The sequence below is a fragment of the Arachis hypogaea genome, chromosome 20, assembly GCF_003086295.3.
Source record: "Arachis hypogaea cultivar Tifrunner chromosome 20, arahy.Tifrunner.gnm2.J5K5, whole genome shotgun sequence".
Lineage (NCBI taxonomy): Eukaryota > Viridiplantae > Streptophyta > Magnoliopsida > Fabales > Fabaceae > Arachis > Arachis hypogaea.
This window is the reverse complement of record NC_092055.1, coordinates 134481009-134506822: the sequence shown is the minus strand read 5'-3', so window position 1 is coordinate 134506822 and position 25814 is coordinate 134481009. Positions and strand designations below refer to the sequence as shown.

The following is a 25814-nucleotide window of genomic DNA, read 5'->3' as shown; positions in this document are numbered from 1 at the left end:
ACTGATGTTTTTGTTTTGTTTGTAGGTGGACGAGTACCACATCTGAGTTCCTCTAGGCTTCAATCTTTTCTTGATAGGAAGAAGGAGAAAGGCGTTAGTGCCTCTGCTGCTCAGAATGTTGATGAGGGAGGTGCTGCTTTTTCGACTGCTCAGCCTGTTACTTCAAAGAGGAAGAGGGGGGTACCTGATGATTCCTTGGAGATGCTGTCCGAGGAAGATAAGTCAGTGGCTGAGGTTACTACTACTGTTTTCGATCGTCAGCGCAAGCTTCATGGTTTCATTCCTGGTGCCAATGCTCATTCTTTGTGGAGCGACCAATTTCCTTTGGCCGAGCTTGCTGATCGGGCATCTCAATTTCCTGGGGATATGGCGCTCACGCGTCGTGTTGGGCTGGAAGCTCTGGGAAAATATGTTCAGGTATCTTCTTTATTTGTTTTCTCCTTGTCTGTTTCTTTTGTCTTATTTGTTTTGACATCAATTGTTTTGACCAGGTTGTTGCCTCCCGTCTACTATGTGTTGGCCGTACTACTGAACTGCTTGGAGCAGAGAGGCAGATTGAGGCTGATAAGTTTGCGACTCTGGAGCGCTTGGTGGAACAGAAAGAAAAGACTATCACTGAAATGACGGCGAAAATGAAGGAAAAAGAAAAATCTGTTCTTGATGTTTCTGCTAAATTGGAAGAGAAAAGGCAAGAGGTTGTTCGCCTTCAAGATCAGATTCGATTGTTTCAGACCGAAATTAGAGATAATGATAAGACGAAAGGTGAGATGACCGCTCGGATTCATGAGCTGGAGGATCAAGGTATAGAGATGTTTACCTCGGGGTTTGACCGAGCTGTTGCTCAGGTGTCTTTGTTTGATCCCGAGTTTGATGTTCGTCAATTTGATGTGACGAAAATAGTCGTCAATGGCGAGTTGGTTCAGGATGAGGCTGGCGAGGATCACGATGAGAACGTGCCCCCGCCTGTTTGAAGTTTCTAATTGTTGTTTTTAGAAAGTAGTTTTAAATTTGTATGCATTTTGGAAAAGTTGTTGGTTTGAATTCCAACTTCATCAACTTTTTCTCCGATCTATGACTTCGGAGTTTGTTTTTTGTTAATATGTTATGGCTCCAGCTTTTATTACTGTTTTTTGCATGTCATGTGGCAAACGTATGATTTTATTTAGATAGAATTGTTCCTCACGCTTGAGGTGTGCAGGATGGTCGGCCTCGTTAAAACCTACCCGAGTAAACCCTCCTTAGGGAAAAACCTCGTGGCTAGGAAAAAGAGTACCTGACCACCCTGTATGTTACAATATTGTCTCAACTATAATAGTACTTGAGCGATGATATGTTCCATGTGTTAGGCAATGCTGTCCCGTTCAATGTTTCCAGACGATAAGCTCCTTTTCCGACGACCTTAGTGATCCGAAAAGGTCCTTCCCATGTTACTGCCAATTTTCCATGGCTTGGTGGCTTCCGAACATCTTCTAGTTGTCTGAGCACCAGATCTCCCTCCTGGAGGGTCCTTGGTCTCACTCTCTTGTCATACTGACAATTCATAGCTAGTTGCATTGATTTTTGCCTTAACTGCGTAAGATTGCGTTCTTCATCGATGATGTCAAGCTCGGCAAGCCGAGTTTGTTCGTTAGAACTGTCGTTGAAGTGCTCGGTCCTCGTTGACCCTTGACTGATTTCCAAAGGGATCACGCATTCTGATCCGTACACTAAGCGGAAAGGACTTTCTTTAGTTGTTGATTGCGGAGTTGTGTTATAACTCCATAGTATCTCTGGTATTAGCTCGGCCCAGCGACCTTTAACCTCGGTCAGTTTTTTCTTTAGGGCCTGCAAAATTACCTTGTTAGCCGCCTCTGCGAGCCCGTTGGTCTGTGGGTGCTCAATAGAGGAGAAATAATGTCTAATATTCATGTTAGTTAAAAATGATGCAATCTTTTTGTCAGTAAATTGCCTACCATTATCAGAGATAATTTCACGTGGCATACCATATCTACAAATGATAAATTTCCAAATAAACTTTTGTACCTTATCCGAGGTTATTTTTGCAAGTGGTTGCGCTTCTATCCACTTTGTAAAGTAGTCGATGGCTACCAAAAGGAACTTTACCTGGGCTGGCGCTATAGGAAATGGTCCGAGGATGTCCATGCCCCACTTGTGGAATGGCCAAGTTGCATCCGATGTATGTAACGCCTCGGCTGGGTTGTGTATCAGTGGCGAGCATTATTGACATGATTCGCACTTTTTGACCTTGTCTGTGCAGTCCGACCTTAAGGTCGGCCAATAATATCCCGCACGTAAGATCTTTGTTGTCAAGCTTCTGCTTCCGATATGATGTCCGCAAATGCCCTTGTGGACTTCGTCTATTGTTAATCTGGTGTCTTCCCCTGCAAGACATTTAAGCAGTGGTCGGGAAAAACCACGTTTGTATAGATTATCTCCGATTAGGGTGAACTAGGTTGCTTTCCTTTTAAAAGACCTCGGATCACCCTCTGGTACGATTCCCGTCTTCAGGTAGTGTATTATTGGTGTTCGCCAATCTTCACCCTGTGACAAATTTAAGACATACTGCAAATCTAGGCTAGGTTTTGTTAGCGTGAGATGTACCAAACTTCCTGATTGCTGATCTTCTCTATGTGTTGCTAATTTAGATAATATGTCTGCTCTAGAGTTTTGTTCCCGTGGTATATGTGTTATTTCAAATTTTTGAAAACCCTTTATCATGTCCTTAGCAATATGTAGGTACTTTTTCAAGAGTGTATCTTTGGTTTGAAAATTACCCCTGCTGAACTATGAGTAGGGAATCGCAATATACCTGCAAGTTCGGCACGTGTACCTCTTTCGCGAGTCTTAGTCCTGCCAATAACGCCTCATACTCGGCTTTATTATTTGTTGCTTGAAATTGGAATTTGATTGACTGTTCGGCATATACACCTTGGTCGTCTTTTAGCAGAATTCCTGCTCCGCATCCGTTGTCATTGGATGCTCCGTCCACATACAATTCCCATGGTTTTGTTTCTTCTACTTCATTTGTGAATTCTGAGATGAAATCGGCTAGAGCTTGGGCCTTGGGGGATCCTCTGGACTGATATGTGATGTCAAATTCTGAGAGTTCTAACGACCATTTGGTTAGCCTTCCTGCTAGGTCGGGCTTGGCTAGGATCTGCCGGAGTGGTTGATTGGTCCGAACTATAATTCGGTACCCCTGAAAGTAATGACGAAATCTTCGAGCTGTGACGATTAGTCCATATGCTACTTTTTCTATCGTCGGGTACCTTGTTTCAGCACCCTGTAGGACTTTACTTATGAAATATACTGGGTGTTGTTCTTTGCTGTCATCTGTTACAAGTACCGAACTGATTGTGTTAGTAGAAATTGAAAGAAATAGGTGCAAGGGCTTACCTTGTTCTGGCTTTCTCAATATTGGCGGTGATCCCAAGGTGTTTTTGAATTTGGTGAAAGCTTCTTCGCATTCTTTCGTCCAGACAAATTCGTCCGACTTCTTTAAGGTGTTAAAGAAGTGGTATGACTTTTCCACTGCTGCTGGCAAGAACCGAGAAAGAGCTGCCAGCCGACCTGTGAGTTGCTGGAATTCCTTTTTGTTTCTAGGAGATTGCATGTTAATTACGGCTGAACATTTGTCGGGGTTCGCCTCTATACCTCTGTTTGTCAGCAAGAAGCCAAGGAATTTGCCCCCCTTGACTCCGAATGCGCATTTTTCTGGATTTAGTCTCATATTGTATTTTCTGAGCTGTGCAAATACTTCGTCCAGGTCGTGTTTGTGCTGTTCTTTCGAAGTTGATTTTACCACCATGTCATCCACATATATCTCAATGTTTCTACCAATCTTATCTTTGAAGACTTTGTCCATAAGCCGCTGATATGTTGCCCCCACATTCTTTAGCCCAAAGGGCATGACCTTGTAGCAAAAATTTCCTTCATCTGTGATAAATGCTATTTTTTCTTCGTCTTCCGGGTGCATGAGAATTTGGTTATAGCCGGAATAGGCATCCATGAAACTGAGCACTGGAAATCCCGAGGTGTCGTCTACTAATCTGTCTATGTTGGGAGGGGTAACCATCCTTAGGGCATGCTTTGTTTAAATCGGTGAAGTCCATGCACATGCGCCACTTTCCCGAGCTTTTTCGTACCATTACGACGTTTGCTAGCCATGCTGAGAATCGAAGTTCCCGGATAAACCTTGCCTCCAGGAGCTTTTTGGTCTCTGCTTCTGCCGCTTTCTTCCTTTCGTCTCCCAAGTTTCTTTTCTTTTGTCGTATAGGTCGGACATTAGGATTGACGGCCAGCTTGTGGCAAATGAAGTTAGGGTCGATACCGGGCATGTCTGCTGGCGTCCATGCAAACAGGTCGGCGTTGTTTCGCAATATTGTGATAAGGTCGGCCTTCTGTCCTGCAATGAATGCCGATCCTATGTTAGTAAATTTCTCATCATGACCTATTTTTACCTGTTCAAGGTCGTCTGTTGGTGTTGGACGGCTGTTGTCATTTCTGGGGTCTAGCTCGGCCAGCGTTGGTATGTGTTCCGAGTTATAGACAGTGTGAATTCGAGGTGTTTCCTCCTTCTTTACGGTTTTGAGGCTTGCGTTGTAGCATTGCCTTGCCTCCTTATGGTCGGCGTAAACCGTCCCCACCGTGTTATTCTGCAAGGGAAATTTCACACAAAGATGAACAGTTGAAACAATGGCACCAAAAGCATTTAATGATGGACGTCCTAGAATGATGTTATAAGGGCTAGGGCAATCGACCACTAGAAATTGGATATCTAGTGTTTTGGTATGTGGAGGTTCTCCAATTGTTGTTCTCAGCCAAATGTACCCGGATACCGATACATTTTCCCCAGAGAACCCTACCAATTCTCCGGGCGACGGTTGTAGTGCGTTGTCGCTGAAATGCATCTTTTTGAAGGTGGAGTAGAATAAGACGTCGGCGCTACTCCCTGGGTCAAGCAAGACCTTTTTTACTGTTAGTTCCCCCATGTGAATTGAGAAGACAACTGGGTCATCAAGGTTCGGATAGGTTGTCTTAAGGTCGGCCGTGCTGAAGTCGATGCGTGAGGTCGGACTTGATGCTTGTCGTTCCAGGCGAGATCCTTCCATTGTCATCATTGCTCGGTAACTTCTTTTCCTTGCCGAGGTGGTGGTCCCACCTCCAGCAAAGCCTCCTGAGATGTAGTTAATGATCCCCTTGGATGGGGGTGTTTCGACCTGTTTATGTCTGCTATCCCTTTCTGCTTCTCTTTCTGTATCTCGCTGCTTTCTTGACGAGATATATTTGTCTAAGAGCCCTTGCCTGGCTAATCTCTCCAGTAGGTCTTTTGCCACGATGCACTCGTCTGTGGTATGGCCGAACTTTTGGTGAAAAGCACAGTGTTTGCTTTTATCCACGTACTTCTGATCTTGGTATGATCCTGCTCGGACTGGTGGTTTGATCAACTTGTTGTGCAGGATCTCTTTGATTATATCCTCCCTTTTTGTGTTGAATTTTGTGTACGTGTCGAATTTTGGCGCTAGTTTGAATGGTTTTCTAGAGTCTTTGCTTATGGGCCGATGAGGCCTCTCTTCTTCCTTCTTCATCGGCTTTTCGCTCCTCCGTGCCTCCCTGAGTTCTTCGATTTTGATCTGGCCCGGGGCTTTTTCTCGAAATTCCTCTAGTGTCTTTGGTTTTGCCACTGCGATTGCTTCCTGGAATTTCCCGAGGCGAAGGCCGCTTTTGATGGCATGCAATTGCACTTCAGGGTTAAGGTCGGGGATCTGCATTGCTGCTTCTGTGAACCGCATCATGTATTCCTTCAAACTTTCGTGTTGTCCTTGTTTGATCGTGCTGAGGTAGTCTGAGTCCCGCACATAAATTTTAGAAGCTGCAAAATGATTAATAAATAATTTGGCAAATTCATCAAAGCTTGTTATTGAACCTGCAGGGAGGTTAGAAAACCATAATAGGGCGGCCCCGTCTAAGAAAGTAGGAAAAGACCGGCACAAGATGGGATCGGAGTCGCTATTAAGAAACATCATTGATTCAAATTTCGTGACATGGATTTTAGGATCTCCGATCCCCTTGTACGGCGTTAGGGTCATTGGAAGTGTAAAACTTTTGGGCATTTTAAAACTCATTATTTCTTCTAAAAAAGGATTCGTTCGTCGTCGTGCCATTTTGGGGATAGTTTCCCCTGTCTTCACGTTAGATTCTGACTGACGTTCTTCATGCTGATCTGTGTGTATTTTCTTATTGGCCTTCTATTCGTCATTTTTCTGCATCTCTGCCAATTGCTCGGCCATCCGCTGGTTTTCCGCAAGCAGGGCGGCGTTCGCAGCTAGGAGGTCGGCATTGGTCGGATTGGTAGAAAGCGTCACTGAGTGGTCCGTCATGGCTTGGTCCCTGAAGAAAAAGTAGAAAGCAGGGTGTTACGTCGTTAGCCTCAGAAACTTAAAGAGCGAGGTGGGGTTCGAGCCCCACGGTGGGCGCCAAATGTTCGTGCAAGGATGCGCGGCTCCGTGCTATACGTCGGCTTCCGTTGGTCGATGAAAGAGACTTTGTTCTGTCGCGGAGAAACGCCAAGCTTGAGCGCGAACCGGGCGGAGAACCTGCAAAAAGGACTCCAACGATCAAGTTAGTGGAGAGTAGTTATAAAACAGAGTATAAGCGTAGGAAGTGTGTACGAGTGTATTCAAGTGTTGCCTTGGCTATTTGAGTTGGTGACTGCCGTTTTATAGAGTTGTAGATTGATTTTATTTAATGGTTTGTTAGAGTGGATTTCGGCTTTAATCGAGATCCTTGGGATTGTTATCACATCGTGATTATCTGATGCTTACTTGTTTAACGTGGCTGACGTGGCCGAGATATAGGGTGGCAGTTCCGAGTTATAAGGTACGGTACATATATATATATATATATATATATATATATATATATTGAAAGATTAATTGAAATATGTACATTTTTTTTATAAATTAAAAATATAAAATACACACAAATATTTCAATTATATTTAGTTCATAGATTTATTATGATCTCGACTTATCAAGCTGTCATGAGCTAGCTAACTCACTTCTAACTCATGAGTTCTTATTATTAAAACTAATTAAATAGAATTAAACGATAAATATTAATATTTTCAATTAATATGGGAAAAATTTATAACGACCTATAAAAATGTTATTGTATAATGATAGACAAATTAAAATCTCCTAGATTCTATAAATTAAAAACTTAGTTTCAAAATTTTAGAAATTAAAATTGGACCATTTTTGCAAATTTAAATATAATTGTTATTGATATATATAAGGTCATATTTGTCATTCCATGGCAACCAATAATATGTCATGCAATTCACTTTTATATATATATATATATATTTATTTATTTATTTATTTATATATTCCCTTCCTTTTTTCCCCATTTCATTTTCATTCTCCGTTTCTTGCAAAGCATCATTGCTCATAATCTGTGTGGGTTTGATTCAGCCAAATCAAATCATGCATTCATTTTGCTCGCATCATTCCCCAACCACTTTGATTTTCGAAAAATGTTACAATATAATTTGTAATTAATAAATAAGAGAAAATTTCACTCTCTTTTCTTGAGAAATATTAAAATGATATTTCTCTTCTCATTATTTGTAAAATGTACATTTTTCTCTTTTATAACTTTTAAAAAATTTTTTCTTTAATCTATTTTAAATTTTTTGTGTTAACTTTACCTATTTTTCAAGAAAAAACAAATTATTTTTTTACAAAAATACCATTTAATAAAAAATTTATTTTTTGATTAAATTTTATTTACTAAAATACCCTTTAATAAATTATTTTCTACTGATTAAATTATATTTTTACCAAACTATTCTTTTAAAAATTTTTTAATGATTAAAATATTTTTTTAAGTTACCTTTCAATAATTTTTTAATTATTAAATTATAATTTTGCCAAAATTTTCATTAACAATTATTTTGTAATTTACTATTAATTTTTTTTATTTCATTGTATATTATTTTAACGTTAAATTAAAAAAAATCTTACTACTGTTAATATGTATAAAAATTAATATTAATAAATAATTTATTTTCATAGAACTATTAAAAATTATTAACAACTTCATCAAAACTTAAAAATAAATCGAGCTGGATAAATTCAAATTTAAAAAATTAACATCTCATTCCTTCACATCTTTACAAATCAAGTTCCTTAATAATTAAAAATTTTTTTCAAGGGTATCTTAGAAAAAAATAATTTAATCATTAAAAAAAATTTTAAAAAATATTTTGAAAAAAAATACAATTTAATCAATAGAAATATAATTTGTTAAAGCATTTTATCACAAAAAATAAAATTTTTGTTAAAGAGTATTTTGTAAAAATAATTTTTTTTTTGAAAAATGGATAGTTAATACAAAAAAATTTAAATGGATTAAAGAGGAGGTTTTTTAAAAGTTATAAAGGAAGAGAGTGTACATTTTACAAATAGAGGAGAGGAAAGTGTCATTTTAGCATCTTTCAGAAGAGGAGAGTGAATTTTTTTTTTCTATTTTTTAACTCAACGGTTAAGGATTAATTCGACTTAAGTAGATGAGTAATTTGACCTCTCAATTACTATATGTTGATTTATATATTTTTAAATAAAATAATTAGCCTTTTTCTATATCTAATCGAATGAGGTTTGAATTCTCGGTATTTAGTTAAAGAAGAATAAGTTTCTCCTACTCAGCTACACTTTCGAAGGATTTTTTAATTTAAATTAAATAAATATAAAATTTACAGAAATACATAAAATATAGAATAATTACTTAAATATACAATGCACTCTGGATATTATCACGTCGAAAAATAGGTATTGAGCACTTGAGATGCATTCAAAAGCTGATTAGGGTCTTAGTACCCGAGATACAGTCAAATGCGAAAACTGGGTCATAGCACCCGAGATATAGTAAGAGGCCAATTAAAGTTACAGTACCTGAGATATGTGTATTATGGTTTAAATGTCTCTGCACCTTAGATATCCTACAGAAAAACTCTATATATATTCTCCCATCCTTAGCCATATCCTCACACTTCATTCTTTTTCTCTTCTCTCTCTTTTTATCCTTCAACTTTGTTCGCATAGATAATAATCAGTTCTTTTTTGTTGTAATTTATCCCATGAGATAGTAAGAAACAGTGATGAAAGAGTGATTTTTGAGTCTAATTCAACTGTGATGTTACGCACTAACCGTGTTGATACCCTTCATGCGCTAAAGATGGTCATATTGAGTAACATGGGAAAATAGGTTCTAAGAAGGTTGGGCGGGTTGCATATAGATTTTTGCATGTGCTTCTGAGCTGTAGATTTACTGACAGGTTATTCTGCCTTGAAGGGGATCAACATGTAAAAGAAATGTTTGACATACATGTAAGGCTAATGCCACAATATGTGATGGAGTGGTATGCTTTGCGGTTCGTGACATGGTTGGTGGTGGTGAGTCATCCTCTTCGAATCCTTAAGTAGTTCCGCTGGATGCAAGACCAATCAACTTCGCCCAGCCTCGTGATAGTGACAAAGAAGACGACAACTAGGGCGATTCAGACTATGTTGCCGAATCTGGGTCGTCGAACGAGACTTCTTCCTCTTGCGAGTATGTGCCAGATACTCCCACCAGCGGTGGTGTTCAATTTCTCCTGCCTCCTCCTTTGTCCATTCCTCAATTGTCAGAAGTTTTAAGTCATTATCACACTTTAAATTTGGACACAATGCAACTGGATGATCCTTTTAATACCGGTTAAGTGGAGGGTTACAAGACCGATGGTTAGTTGGAATTCCGGGATGGTCATAAGTTCAGGAACCGTGATGCTGTTCTAATAGCGGTGAAGAACTACAGTATTCGAAGGAATGCAGAGTACAGAGTTCTAGAGTCAGATAGGCTTATATACCATTGTCGTTACAAGCAATTCACCAACAGTTGTCTATGGAATCTGCGTGTGGCACTACCTCAGAATTTGAACTACTGATGAATCCACATTTGATGATAAATTTTGGTTAGAATTGAGTGGATTTCATCATATAAATCTAAATTTATTCCCTTAAAAAGCATGCTTTTGTATTTTCTCCCTAAATTGTGCCTAATTGTGAAAACATGTTCTTTTGTGCTTAATTTAATCAATTTTATTCTATTTGTATCCCATTCGATGCTTTGATATTTTTTATAAGTGATTTCAGGTGTAATAGGAATGGATTGATAAGAATGGAATAGAAGCATGCAAGAGGGAGGAAACATGAAAAAATAAAGGAAAAAAGTATTTCAAAGTGTGCGTACGCACAAACTGAGAATTGGCTAGTGTACATACGCACAAGTACCAGCACGTGACTACATTAAAAAGTCACGTGACTCGCGAATTAAAGACTTTGGAGGCCCAAATCTGATGACCTAGAGCTCATATGGAAGGGGCAAACTAGAAGGAACCATAGGAGATCATTAGAGTAGAATTAGATAGTTTTAGGAAGCTTTAGGTTTAGTTTTCTCTTAGTTTTTTTTTCTCTCAACTTTCTTAAGTTTTTTATTAGGGTTTATATTACAAGTGCAATTTTTTATAAGTGGTTTCAGGTGTAATAGGAATGGATTGATAAGAATGGAATAGAAGCATGCAAGAGGGAGGAAACATGAAGAAATAAAGGAAAAAAGTATTTCAAAGTGTGCGTACGCACAAACTGAGAATTGGCTAGTGTACATACGCACAAGTACCAGCACGTGACTACATTAAAAAGTCACGTGACTCGCGAATTAAAGACTTTGGAGGCCCAAATCTGATGACCTAGAGCTCATATGGAAGGGGCAAACTAGAAGGAACCATAGGAGATCATTAGAGTAGAATTAGATAGTTTTAGGAAGCTTTAGGTTTAGTTTTCTCTTAGTTTTTTTTTCTCTCAACTTTCTTAAGTTTTTTATTAGGGTTTATATTACAAGTGCAATTTTCATTTTGATCTTGGATTCTAATTTACCTCCATTGTAAGTATCTCTTGATTTTCTTTTAATTACTATACTTGAGCTACATTTTCTTATAGTTAAAGATTTTGTTAATATGTACATATTTTTGCATTTTTGACTTCTAGCTGATGAACTAGATGGTTGTTGGTTATTATATGTTTGTTTGAGTTATTAGTGTTGATTTTGATTATTAGTGGTTCATAGTTTTTATCATTTCTCCAATTTTACCATGTTTTGTGACTATGCCCACCAAGTGTTTGTGGAAACTGGAAATGTCAATCTTGATTATGAAGTAAATTTCCACCTCTTGGCTTGGGGTAAATGAGCATATGGGATACTATAATTGTAATATCCGACATTTAGTGAAAATTCTTGGGTTGTTAGTTGTCCTTATTTCCACTAACGCTAGTTTTTTACTAAGTTAATTAGTAAGTTAGCTATGATTTGTGGATTAAGAATAATTATGCTCACTTGACTTACTCTTCGATGTTAAGGGTTGATTAGGTGAAATTAATCCATTATAATTATCATAGTTGTGGTTATGATAAGGAAGGGATTCCCTAACTCATCCCAACCCAAGGTTCTATTTTTGTTTTGAACCACAATCCAATCATTTTGAGCTTTACTTGTTCTTGCTATATTGATAGTTCTTTTACTCCTTTATTAGTTTATTAATTGTAATTTTGATTGTTCTTTTATTCCTTTAATTGTTTGTTTCATCATTGAAACCCCTTGATTTTCACAACCAAATTTATGCACTTGTGGTCACTAGTTCTTAGAGAAGATGACCCAGGATTCTACTTCCAGTTAAATTGGTTTGAATTGTAACACTTTTATTCTAAACTTCGATCACGGGTCGCTTTGTCAATTGGGACTATACATGCAATGCTAAATTCCACTTCCCTTGAGGGAGATATTTTCTAACCGACGATCCGGCTCGCACCAACTACTAGTATATTTTATTTGTTAGTTTTGATGAAATTAAAGGCTATTATGTTAAAAAATATCTCGGGTGATGACTTGGATGTTGTGACCCAATTTTTGCATTTGACCATATCTCGGGTGCTGAGACCCTAATCAATTTTTGAACGCATCTCGAGTGCTCAATACTCGTTTTTCAACGTGAAATGTATCCTGGGTGTATTCAGGATACGTCAGACTTTCGTTATATCATAGCTCAGAATCTCAGTATTCGAAATACGTCAATAATTAAATTCCTTTAGAATACTCAAAATATGGTACATCATGTATTTAAGTAATTATTCTATATTTATTTAATTTAAATAAAAAAATTTCACTTTCGAGTTGTTTGTTATTTTACTTTGATGAATTTAATTTAACTTTTAATGTTAATACAAATAGTAAAGATTGTTCGGAATTATAACGATCATGATGATCATTTCAAGAAATACACAATTTTTAGTTCACACGATAACATTGATCAAGACTAACTATTTTGAAGCATAAAATTTGTAGAATTAAATATCTGTCGTAGCCCAACTAATGAACTCAATATATTTTGATGACATATATTAAAATGAAAAAAATATTCATCAATTTAGATTGTTTTAGTGGTTAATTTATCAATTTACTTAAATAAGTTATAAAATTTTAATCTCGTCTTGTATATATAATAATTCATTGACTAGTAACAAATCTTTAAATAGAATTTTAATTCATAACTAAATAGTCTTTAGTACGTTGAGTTAGAAAATGTTGTAGAAAAAAAAATCTTAAACACCGAATATAGTCATTCACTTTAAACATGGTAGAACAATAAAGCTAGTAATCGTCACTCATTCAAATAACCACATGATGTCCTAACAATTTAAGAGATAAGCCTCAATGTAGTCTCTGAAGTTGCACTCGAGCCTCAAAGTAGTCCCTGAACTTGAAGTTCCTCAGAGTCATCCCCGAACTTGCACTCCGGGACTCAAAGTTATCCTTCCGGCAATTTCTGGACACGTGGCGCAACCAGAAAGCTTAGCTGGCAGCGTTGGTGACAGGTGGGACTCACAACGGCTGGCTGATGTGGCAGAGTAAACTCTTCCGACTCAATTTGGTCCCTCAGGTGAAGTTAAAACCCTAATCCCCAAATTTGAAGGCCATATTGTTCACTCTTCTCTCTTCTCGTCGGTGCTGTGTTCTTCTTTTCTCCCTCTCTGAAGCCCGTCGGTTATGGCTAGCACGAGCAATGCAGCTGGGAGCACGAACAACCCACGATCATTTGGAAGCATCATGAGGAGAATGAACAGAAACAGAGAAGCTCGTTTGCCAGAATGGTGTGCTTGCGGGTCGAGACCGGTGCTACGGTAGTCAGGGACGGATTCTAATCCAGAGAGAGCATTCCTAGTTTGCCCAAACTACAATGTAAGTATTATTGTTGTTGATTGCTGTATTTATGGATATAAATTTTGCTGATTGAATTTTCTTTGATGTGCAGACAGTGGGTAAGAAATGGTGTAGATTGTTTTTATGGGTTGATAAAGTTTTGGAAGATGCCATGCCATGTGATGATAGAACAAGACATTCAGTTGATGATGAAGAATGGAAGATGAAGAATGGAAGATGAAGATGACTTGAAAATTTGGTAAATTAGAAGGTGAAATTAGGGTTCTAAAAATGGGAAAAATTTTGATGTTTGTGTTCATGCTGCTGATTGTAATTGTTGTTCTTGTATTAAAGTTGGATAGACAGCAGGGTCAACTGTATCTAGCAAAAAACAAATGACATGCATGTTATATGCATTCCTTGTTCATGTACTTGTTCCTATCCTTTTGTTTGAAAGAAATGGAAATTAAAGTGTTTGATTATATGCATACTTCTGTTCCTGGACTTCTTTTCAATGAAATAGAAATGGACAGCACTTGAACTACTCTTAAGTTTGTAACAGAGGATAATATATAAACAAAAGGTTGAGAAAACTCAATTGAATAAAATCATAATTCATAATTCATATTGGTAATGTTTGATTCAAAAAAGGCATTATAGAGCCAAAACACCAAGTATATCAAAGTTGTTGACATATTGACCTGATAAAATTCAAATACTAAAATCCCAAACACTGGGACAATATTTTAGGCATTGTAAACAACATCAGCAAAATAGATACAAAAAAAACAGCCTGCTTTCCCTAAATATAATCATCCTAATCTTCATTTTTTGTGTCTGGGTGCCTTGAATCCAGGGTTGGGCACAAACTTCATGAAATTTGCAAGCCTTGTAGCAGTTCTCTGTGTTGCACCTTGCATAGGGTTAAGTGGGGAATTCCTTGATGTATGACTACTTCCTGGTGGGGTAGCAGCAGGTGGGGTGGTTATTGATGGATTGCTACTTCCTGAAGCTGGTTTTTCACAACGCTTGGCTAACTTTCTTTTTAGAGGGAGCTTTGGCGGCCTAACAGGTGAGGGTAGAACCTATCAGCCAAAAAATATAACATAGTTAGTAAACTAGGTAAGGATGTGAGTATGATAAATTTAAAATCATATAAGCTCGTGAACCTGTTGAGAGTCATCAGTTGCTTCCAAGGGTGGTTGACTTTGGTCAAGATTGATTTCGGTTGGGGCTTCTGGGACAGGGGCAGCAGAGTTGGCCTGACCTTCACCACCATTAGCAGCAGTGGGTTGTGCAGCGGCAGCCTCTGCAGCAGCAGCTTCTACAGCTACAGCAGCCTCTTCGGCAGCAGCTCTCTTTGGACAATTCCTTCTGGTGTGTTCTGCTTCGCCACAACAACGACATCGACCTTTTTTATATATTCTTTTCATCTTCGTCTTCAACTTCTTACTCCCACTTGGCTCCTCATCTGCATCTTTTCTTCTTTTTTTCTTAAGTGGTCCGGGCTTGTTTCTAAATTTTGGTGCTTGTGGTCTGTTATATGGTGACTTTTTTCATAGTGCTTGACCTGGAATTGGATTGATATGGAAGGCATATGTGTTATTATATGCTTCCATGGTCAACCACTGATGACAATAGTCCTCCGGTCTCTTACCAGCCCTTGCCAGTGCAACACACGCATGCACACATAGCATCCCTAAACAGCATTCACACAACAACGAAGACAACAATAGTAAGCCTACAACAAAGGTTGATAATGATAATAAGACTAAGACAATGAATTTAAAAAACATTACCACTCAATTGCCAGAAACCACATGTGCAGAGCCTCTTTCCCAAGTCCACAACCATGTTGGTCGGCCAGCCATGTACTTCGAACTTCTCATAATCTGCGTCACCAGACCACATCGGGACCCAATTTTTTTATTCCTTCTGTATCTTTTCTAACCTGCTGCGCTGTATAGGAGGTAGAACTCCAGTGTTCGAATTCAGCTTCACCTTGTTCCTAGCTATTGACCTCATTGCATACATTCTGACTTCTTCCAAGAGTGTGATAATAGGCTTGTTTCTTGTGATAGTCTCGGACGAAGAATACATCCAGTGTATCTGTATCAATATCCGGCAACTCATAAATCCCTCCACCATTGTAAGACATACTCCCATCAGCCTCTGTGATAAACGACCCTCCATGGTGAAATATAATGGTAATTAACGGATCATCCATCTGCCAATTTAAAAAAAATTCATTCATCACACCCATTGTTTGAAATCAGACATCACTACTAGTAATAGATTGGAAATGTGAAAGTATAGAATAATCAATTATTGTCCACTAATAAGAAATGAATAAACATTATTTTTCTCATTTCGGTAATGAATGAGAAAATTCTTCTCATTTATCCATGATTCACCATCGCTAAGTAAAGTAATTAGTGCACATGAAAAAACAACGTAAATGAGAATGCCTTTCCAATTCAAAATGGATTGAGCTAATTCTATCATCATGGTAGCATACAGGGGAAAAGTAGCAAATATGAAAGCAGCGAAAAAAATCCATGGTACTCTTCACCCGATGGAGAAAAGTACCAATTTTAGAATTAATAAATTCCACTATGAATAATTGAATATTGAACTATCAAAACTCAGAAGCATAACTAATATATACAAATGGATCTGCTCATGCTTTTACAATAAAAGACATATTACAAGATGTGTATTAGAAAGTAAAAAGAATAATGAAATTCTCAAACGTACACAAGCCTTCCGACAAATACTTCTAACCTCTATCTATATACCCTACTGTTATTCAATGGACAACCACCAATATGATTCGCAATGTTCTCAGGTCTCTACAATCAAGTGATGAAACCCATTCAGCAAATTGCTTCAAACAATCATTAGTATAAACAATATTATCAATAACGGTTCTTTGGAAATTAAAAGCCTTTCCTGGCTTTGTTATCAAGAAATTAGATCCATCATGATCACACATTCAGAAGAAATAAACCACCAAAACTGTAGACAAAAGGCATCTTATTCTTAAGCATGGAATAAATGAACTAGATCACAGAATATGGTGTTAATTAATGTAACAATCAAACATTAGCAGCTACTCCTACTTGCAAGAATATAATCATAAACAAATTCTAGCTGGAAAAATACACTGGAATCCACCAGAATGTGGATCACACAAATCAAGTAAAATAATGAAAGCATGATCATAACTTTATGGTGTGTGTGATGTACCCTCTACCCCACATGAAAGAAATATGTGCCTTAAATCAAACTGGCAAATAAATCACAAGGACAGGCACCAAACTTCACTCTCCGTGTAGTTCCCCACAAAACCCAAGACCAATACCCTTATTTTTTCTTTTGCAACTGAGAAAAATATATATATACAACTACAACTTACTACCAACAAAAAAAGACACATAGAAATAAAGAAAATCTGCCAAATTTGGAGCTAAAGTAATCACTAACTAGAGAGGTTAAAAAATAATAAAATAATATACAACACTGTAGGTGGAGATGAAACAAGAAAAACTATTTTCATCATCACTCTCACTCTCTCCTTTTTACCTTTATTTCACCTTTACAATTTTTTTGGCCAAACCACTATGAAAGCCAGTAGTGATCAAACCCTAGCACAGAGAACAGAACAGAGGCGTTCATACCCACCAATTACAATCGAAAAAAACGGCCTGAACTTTTGTGAATATTAGGTTAACAACAACATCAAAAAACAGAGGAACCACTTTTTTTTTCATTTTTGGCTTACCTCTTTCAGAGAAACCAGGCTTCCCAACTTTGTGTATGAAGGAGTGGAAAACAGCGATGCTCCAGAGCCAACGTCTTCCACTGAAATCGGTGCGGTTAATGGAGGAGCACATGCGCCATTGGAGATTGAGGGAGGGAGAAGAAGAAACATCACTCTGTGTTGTGTTTGTTTCGTGTTTAGAGTGGAGGGAGATAATACATTATTGAAACGTTGAGGGAGGGACGTAATCAGCGTAAAACGACGTCGTTTCATGTCATTTTGGCGCCACAGCCAAAACGACGTCGTTTCTGTGAGTCCCACGTGTCAACGACGCTGCCAGCTAAGCTTTCCGGTTGCGCCAGCTGTATAGAAATTGCCGGAAAGACAACTTTGAGTCCTGGAGTGCAAGTTCGGGGATGACTCTGAGAAACTTTTAAGTTCAGGGATTACTTTGAAGTTCGAGTGCAACTTCAGGAACTACATTGAGGCTTATCTCAATAATTTAAACATACAAAGTTAAGCAAGTCACATCTTACTATCTAAAGAAATATCAAATACAAAATGTCTTTCAAATGTCATGTTAATCGGTGAACATTGCCAATTAGGAAGAAAACATGACATTTGTGAAGTTCACTTTTACATTGGCCAATGGCCACAACCACCTTTTGACCCTTTGTCAAAAGCTAACCCACTTTTCACATTAAAAAAAATCCAGTGGGAAGGGTCCTCTATATTAATTAATTATAGCATAGCCAATAACTTCAGTGAGTTATATCCATGGTTCATGGCTTCTAAGCTTCCTTCAATCATGCAATAATATAATAATGTACTTCATTTCCGGCTTTAATTTGTTTAATTTTGGACCCTTCACCCGCATATATCTATTTCTCCTATATCATTTATTGAATGCACAGTATGATTTAGGTTTTCAAATATTGGGATTTAGATGAGGTGGGGTCCATAGCTAGAGCAGTAGTGTTGAAAATATTAAATTTATATTAATATTGTATAGTGTTAATAATATGAATGACTTCATGTATTAAGAGCTTGTTATGTATATTATCTGAGAGAAGTGTTTGATTATTCTCTTGTCGTCCAAATGAAAGGAATTTTAGCCCTTTAAGCTACTTATGTTTCCGAATTCGATGAATGAATGATATTTATTAAGTAATTTTTCACTCGACTATAATACATGTCTACTAAAATCAACTATTAAAATTAGTTATTAATATAAAATATATGTTAAAATATAAAAATATATTAAAAATAAATTAAATTATATATATTTATATACAAATATATTAATAATTTATTTTAATATACGAATAATATTTTTATTTTTCACTGCATAAAACGTTTCCAATATTAATTTTAAGTTTAATTTTATTTTTGATTCCATAGAATGATATATTAATTATAAGATCAGGAGTTATAAATATTAATGTAAAATTAAAAATAAAATTTGTTATTTTAATGTTTAGTTTTAATTTAATTAAAATTTATATTATTTTTAATTATTTTATCAAATAAAATAGTTATACAAATAATAAAATTTAGTTACTTTTTTACCAAAATAATATCGTCTTTTTAAGATAAAATCAGTTTTATTTTATCTATTAATTCTAATACAAATTTTAATTCTAAATCAATTTATTTTTTAAAAATATCAAAAATAATAGGGTTAAGTATGATTTTGGTTCCTAACGTAAAGGCTGAAAATTTATTTTGTCCTGGCCTTTTTTCACTATAAAATAGTCTCGAAAATTTCAATTTGTTTTAAAATCGTCATTTGGACGAAAATACCCTTTCCCTTCTTCCCCAAAATCAACCAAAAACAAAAGCAGAACCTGAAGCGGAAGAACAGCAGAAGCAACAACAATGAAACAACAACCAGACAAAGAAGAAGAACAATAACAATGGATCATGTATACAGTTAACCATTAACAGAAATTCAATAACATAATCTAATTCTATCAAATCTAAGCTAATTCAACAACAACAACAACAAATCAGCAGCAACTTTCAGCAATTCAATAACCTAAACTAATTCTATCATAACCACCTAAAATCAACTAACAGAAAATCAAAATCCAGCTAAACTAATCCAAAATCAAATCAAGGAACTAACACTAATCAAAAATAGAAATTAAAAGCAAAATAGTAACCTGGATTATGAAAATAGAAAATAGAAAATAGAAAAGAGGGGACAGGGAGGTAGTGGTGGAGCGCCGGCGGTCTGGGCATGACGGGAAGGGATTGGACGGAGGGAACAACAGCGGTGGCTCTGGTTCCTTCTGCGACAGGGATTGAGAGAGAGAAACGGGCAATGGTAGCTCTGGTTCCTTCTGCGACAAAGATTGAGGGAGGCAGGGGCTCCACGTTGCTGTGCGGTGGTGAAGCAGGGGAGGCTCGCCGGCGATGAGCTCTGGTTCGAGGAGGTCCGAGATAGGGAAGGAGAGAAGGAGGGGAGAAGGTCACGATTGCTCTAGGGTAAGCGCGAAGGGGAGAGGAGCAGCAGCGACGGCGAGGATCAACGACGGTGGCCCTTCCCCTTTCCTTTCCCTTTCCCCCTCTTCTGAACCAACTCCCCCACCCCCTAAAGCGTGCGTGATTCTCTGTCCCCTTATTCAATATTTTGCGTTTTTGTTTTTTTTAGTTAGAGATATTTTTAAAATAAAGATAAAAAATTTGGTAAAAATGATGATTTATGTTAAAATAACTACATTAAAATTGCTATAAAATTTTAGTAACATATACTAAGAAAAGTCTAAAAAGAAAATGCAAGTCAAGCGAATGAGAATAAATTTAAATAAAAATTCTTAAACCATTTCTTTTCATGGAACAGATAAGTTTTCCTTTTTTTTTTTTTTCATATAATGAATTTCTCCCTTTTGAATTAGGTTGATCTTGCACTCAAAAACTATAGCACACTCTGGAATTTTTTTTTTTTTGGGATCTACATTCAGTCAACTTTAGTTTTCTCATTTTCTTTTATTTATCTTGTATGTCGTCTTAAAAAAAATTAATTCCCTAATTGAATCACATAAATAAATAGGAAAATTTCTGCCTCTTGATAATTCTTTTTTATATATATTTTCTATCTTCCCAAAAATGGGACAGTAAAAATAAAATATCAAGACAAAAAATTCGTCTCTATTTGATTTTCTAATACCTCACTTTGTATTTATATTTAAATTAAAGAAAATTTCACTTTTTTCTTTTAAAATATACTAAAATAATCCTCTTCTCTTTTCTATTTGTAAAATATATATTTTTTCTTATAATTTTAAAAAAAATAATTTATTTTAATTTTTTATGTTAATTAAAGTTAATTTTATCCAATTTTTTAAGATAAAATAAATTATTTTTTACAAAAATATTTTTTAACAAAAAATTTATTTTTTTATTAAATTTTATTTATCAAAATATTTTTTAATAAATTATATTTTTAATTATATTATATTTTTACTAAAATATTTTTTTTAAAATTTAATAATTAAATTATTTTTTTAAAATACCGTTCAATAATTTTTTAATTATTAAATTGTGATTCGTTAATAATTATAATTATATTTTTATTACTCTCTCTCTCTCTCTGGATTTCAAAATTTGGTTGCAATTCAGTTTTGTTGGAAAATCTCATTTTTCTATTTTTTTTTTAATCCAAATAGTCTGTGTCTCACTCAAAGCAACTTTATTCATATCCAATAAATATATGATCTTTCCATTAAAATAATACTATCTCCTACTTAAATAGAAGTCTAAAAACAAATTTTAAAAAATATTATATATACACTAAAAATCAGTTATCAAATTAATTATTATATATTTATATATAAATATATATTATTTAAATTTATTTTTAATATATATTATATATTTTATATTACTAGTTAATTTGGTAGCATAATTGAAAAAATTGTTATCCTTTAACCAAATGTAAAATGCTTGATTCTAATTGTCTTAGATAGAGAAACTTTAAAACAATAAACAAAAAATTAGTTAAAGGAAAAAAATCTTCTAATAATAATTTCTTTAATTAATATGCCTTACCGCCGTTGCACTATTACTCATATGAGTTTCAATAAAACAAAATTTTATGGTATGGATAATGGTTCCGTTTGCATATAAACAACCCACATGAAACACGACCACGATGTCTATTTATGAACGTTAATTAATTAATTAGAAACGGAAATATACGACCTATACTATATACATGTATGATACATTTGAATTATTATTATTATCTTTTTAATTATTATGGCAAGCATACCCTTTCTCTTCCAACCTTGGTTTTCTTCGTGCATCAATAATTTCTCACCGAAGAAGCACAAGTTTCTTCATCATCACCATTGTTGTGTTGCATCATCATCATCATCATCATCATCATCATCATCATCATCTTCTAGCTCAGGGAACTTGGGTTGCAAGAATAAGAGAAGTTCCTCCTTTTCCCATAGAAGCAATTCTCAAGTTCCTCTTCTTGAGTTACCTGGGGTATATTATATTATATATATGTCATGTATGGTTAGTGTTAATTAACTAATTGTGTTTATTTGTTCTAGGCTTCATTGTTTGATCAGTATATGGAGGATAAGGGTCGAGTAATCAAATCTATATTTCCAGAAAAATCAACAAGCCGCCAGCTTAATGAGGTACTTTAATTATTTAGTTTAAAAAAAATATATTTAGAATCACCTTTCTCGGTTAATAATTAGTCAATATTTTCTTCTTCTTTTTTTAAACTTTTTTCTATTGTTTTTCTTCAATAAAACATAAGAAATTTATATTTTATACTAAGAAAAAGTATACCAAGTAGTTTATTAAAAGAGTAATGCTAGATAATTAATTTTTTTCAGTTAATATTAGTTAATTTTTTTAAAATTATTTTATTTATTTTAAATTTTATATTTTAAATTATAATATAAGTCCTTAATCTTACCTTTTAGATTGTAAATTCTAAATTTTAAAATTATTTTTTTTATATTTTTTATTAAAAATAGTACCAAATATATTCTCGGTCAATTTAATAGTCTCTTGTTTTTTTTAAACATCCACTTCATCTTATTTTGTAATTAGGGTTAAGTTAAGAATATAAATGATATAAACTTGTATGTAATTATCAATATTAAAAAATTTAATAAATTTGACTTAATTATTATCTAACAATTTTTAACTATAACTTTTATATAAAAACAACTGGATGCATGACGATAGTATTCACCACCATGATTAATATCATTCATCCCGAAATGTTTGGTTAACTTTTTGTCTGATAGGAATTGTGGAGAGTTAACTTGTCTCCCATACAAGTGTTGTTCTTAACATGCCACCCAGTAATAGACATTTCTGCGAGGTGCATATCTAATGGTGAAGATTATCCGCATGAGATTCCTCGCCATGTCACAAAACTTCTTGAGGTTAATATTGTAAGTATACCCATGAAAACTTCGAGCCAAAACTCACCCTTACTCATTCCATTTCATACCTAATTAAATAATTTTAGCTTTTTCATTTTTTCCTACCAAATCTTAAAAATTAAAACATAAATCAGTTTTTCCTCAAAATTAATAGTACTAATACATACTCTAAATTAGTCTCCAAGAATTTTGATTAAAATAAATTAATTAGTTGTCAACAAAAATACTAATTGATTTTGATCTTTTGAAATATTAAACAAATTGATCTCCAATAAAATAACAAACAAATTGGTGTCTTATTTCTTTTTATAATTTCAAACAATTTAATCTATATATACTATATTACTTATTTAAAAAAATACTATTTTTTTTAAACATAATGGAGAATAATTTTGCTTTTATTTTAGTAGAGAGTAATTCGTCTAATATATTTTGGAAAATCAGGAATAAGTTTGTCATTCTTTGGGGTTAAAAACTAATTTAGCTAAAATTTATTAATCATCAATGATGAAATCGTATTATTATGGTTTAATTATTCTGTTGATCCTTATAGTTTATCAAATTTATAATTAAGTCATTATATATATTTTTTTTCAATTGGATCTCTGTCTATGCTTTTAATTTTATAATTAGATCTTTCCTAATATAAAAAAAATATCAAAATTAATTGAATATTTTTCATAAATTAAATATATTTATAATTAATAAAATCTAATTAAATTTTTAACTACTTATATTTTAGGAGAAATATTTTGTTAATTTTAACTTTTTTGACATAAAAATTACCTAATTATAAAATTAAAAACAGTATAAAATGTTAAAAATTAAAATTAAAAAAATATATAAGAATTTAATTAAAAATTTGGTAAAATTATGAAGACTAACAGATTAATTAAACCTCGTATTAAATTGATGTGGTTCCTTTTTGTTTGTAGAAAAGGTGGGAACTTGAAGGTCTTCATAGTGATTACATGCCATGTGATTTGAATCTAAATGGAAAAGGAACACTGTACCTTGAAAACCAAGGAACTCATAGCTTTGTGAAGAAACAGCTACACATTAATTTAGCACTTGTTTTCCCTCCACTACTTGCTTGGGTTCCTCAACATGTTTTGCACAACATTTTACAATCGGTTAGAATCTCTCCAAATCTTCACATTCTTCATTCTTTAAATTTTTGTACTCTCAGTCTCACATGAATTATCTTATTAAAAAGAAAAAGAAAAAGAAAAACTTATATTATAACTTATAAGTCAGATACTCAATTTTTGAAAAACTGAATTCTCCTGTGGGATATATATGTGCCAGAATTCATCTTGTTAAGATTTTACTAGTCGTGCTTGAAAATTTAATTAATCTTACGGTCTTTACAATTAAAAAATTTGTAATTAAGTGTTATATTATATAAAACTTTTAACTAAGTCTTTGTATTTTTGAAATATTTTTAAAATATTTATTTTTGTATTTGATATTAGATAAATTATAAAATATTTTAGAGGTGAATATTTTCAAATTTATTGAGTTTTTTTAGAAGATAACTACTATTAAGAATTTAACTAAAAAATATTTATTTAGTGTAAAATCCTAATTATAAATTTTTATACTATAGTGACTTAATAGAAATCTAGTAAAATTATAAAAAAAACTGGCAGAGTAATTAAAAAAATACATATACATGATTGTATATATAGTGTAAACTTTTTGTAAGAATTTTATTGACTCTATGTCATCTCCTTCTAAATACACACATTATTATAAAAATATAAAATTTATATTAAAAATATATAAAATAATATTATAACTAATTTTTTGTATGCTTAAATATTTTTATTTGCGAATTTATTTATGTGCTGACTACTATATAAACAGATAATCAGAAATTACGTGGAGGATATCAATAAGGGATTTGCTGTCAGATTATTAGCAGATTATAATTCATTCAAGAGAAGCATCACAAAGAAGTACAATAATGCAGTTTAATTAATTGCTCGTATCCCCATTAATATTGTCATTAATTTCACGAGGACGAGAAGTTGATACTATCATATAAATAGATATTTGATCAATTCCCTATTCAAAAGATTCGATCAAATGGTTCTTTAAAAAATATTATCAATAAAATAGATTTTGAATGATTTAAAATATCACAAAAAAATTATATATATATATATATATATATATATATTTTTTATAAATAATAAAAAATTTTATATTTAACAAATGATTTATTGATTAAATTTAAATTTTTGTGACATTTAAATAAATATTTAAAAGATGCACAAAAAATTCATAGCAAAATTTTATTTTTAGATTTTTTATTTTTAAAAAATTATGATAATTCATAATAATTTTTTTTAAAAAAATTACTTCACCAAAAATTACTAAATTTAAAAATAAAAAGATCATATTTTATAATTATGATTGCAAAAATTTGTATCAAAATTTAATCTTTAAAATTATTTTTTAGAATATATATTTAATATTTATTTCTTTTTTTGCGTTTTTAAATCTTTCGTAAGTTTATTTGTTATTAACATTTTTTAAGGTTCGTTTCATGAGTGATACAAATTTTCGAGTATCATTTTGATAGTTTACTCTATTGATATTCTATATTCTATTATTTATATAAGTGTCTTTTTTATTTTTAAATAGACAATTTAATGTTAGTAAAAAAATTAAAAAAAATGTGAAAACAATGGAATAAATCCATACGAGATTGTTAAAATGAAATTGTTTAACTAATATGTGTACTAAAGGGCAGTGACAAATCCAAAAAATTTATGTTGGAGGGTGTTTTACTTAAATTTTTGTTTCATTGTTAACAACAAATAAATCAACAATTTTCGAGTTTTGTTTCACAATCTTAATTTAAGGAGCGGAAACGACTCATTTTGTGGATGTCTCAAAGTCTCAATTGTAGTTTCGAAAATAAAATTAAAGATGAAAAGAAAACATGCAAGGTGCCAGAGGCAAAGTAAAATGCAGAAATTAAAACAAACAGGAAATTAAAAGGAAGATGAAGGAAGAAACATGAACGTAAAAGAGAAAAAGACGTAAAAGTAGATGAATTTTATTAATAAAAACTGAGAAAAAAGCAAAGTACAAGTGTTTGAGTTCAGAGGAATTACTTAAGATTCCCAATTTTACTCTGTGATGCCAAGGAGCTGAGACCGTTTTTTGGGTTTCTAAGTGTTTTCTAAAAAGAACTGAACTGATTACAATGTTTTCCTAAAGCTCTATTTATAGACTAGCCTAATATTAGCTAACAGTTACCATTTGTACACCACTTGCAGAAAATTTGAATTTCTTGTAACTGTTCTCGCACTTCTTGCTTG

At 33.7% G+C, this 25814-nt stretch overlaps 1 protein-coding gene across 2 annotated transcripts; it reads left to right on the top strand.

Moving 5' to 3' along the window:
- The first annotated feature begins 21219 nt into the window (after nucleotides 1-21219).
- On the top strand, nucleotides 21220-24559 carry LOC112786744 (uncharacterized). 2 transcript variants are annotated; one of them, XM_025830116.3, is made up of 5 exons: nucleotides 21220-21556; nucleotides 21625-21714; nucleotides 22339-22488; nucleotides 23415-23612; nucleotides 24349-24559. In XM_025830116.3, exons 1-5 carry the CDS (start codon nucleotides 21320-21322, stop codon nucleotides 24457-24459), a joined length of 786 nt encoding a protein of 261 aa, XP_025685901.1. In that variant the 5' UTR covers nucleotides 21220-21319; the 3' UTR covers nucleotides 24460-24559. The 2 variants fall into 2 exon arrangements, with proteins under 2 accessions (XP_025685901.1, XP_025685902.1); XM_025830117.3 differs by having other exon boundaries at nucleotides 21284-21532.
- The last annotated feature ends 1255 nt before the right edge of the window (nucleotides 24560-25814 follow it).

What these genes read in the sequence shown, in the direction of transcription:
- LOC112786744 (XM_025830116.3), top strand. Translation starts at nt 21,320, where the DNA reads ATGGCAAGCATACCCTTTCTCTTCCAACCTTGGTTTTCTTCGTGCATC. An exon ending in CTCTTCTTGAGTTACCTGGG is followed by an intron (nt 21,557 to 21,624) that starts GTATATTATATT and finishes TATTTGTTCTAG; the next exon opens with GCTTCATTGTTTGATCAGTA. An exon ending in CAAGCCGCCAGCTTAATGAG is followed by an intron (nt 21,715 to 22,338) that starts GTACTTTAATTA and finishes TTTGTCTGATAG; the next exon opens with GAATTGTGGAGAGTTAACTT.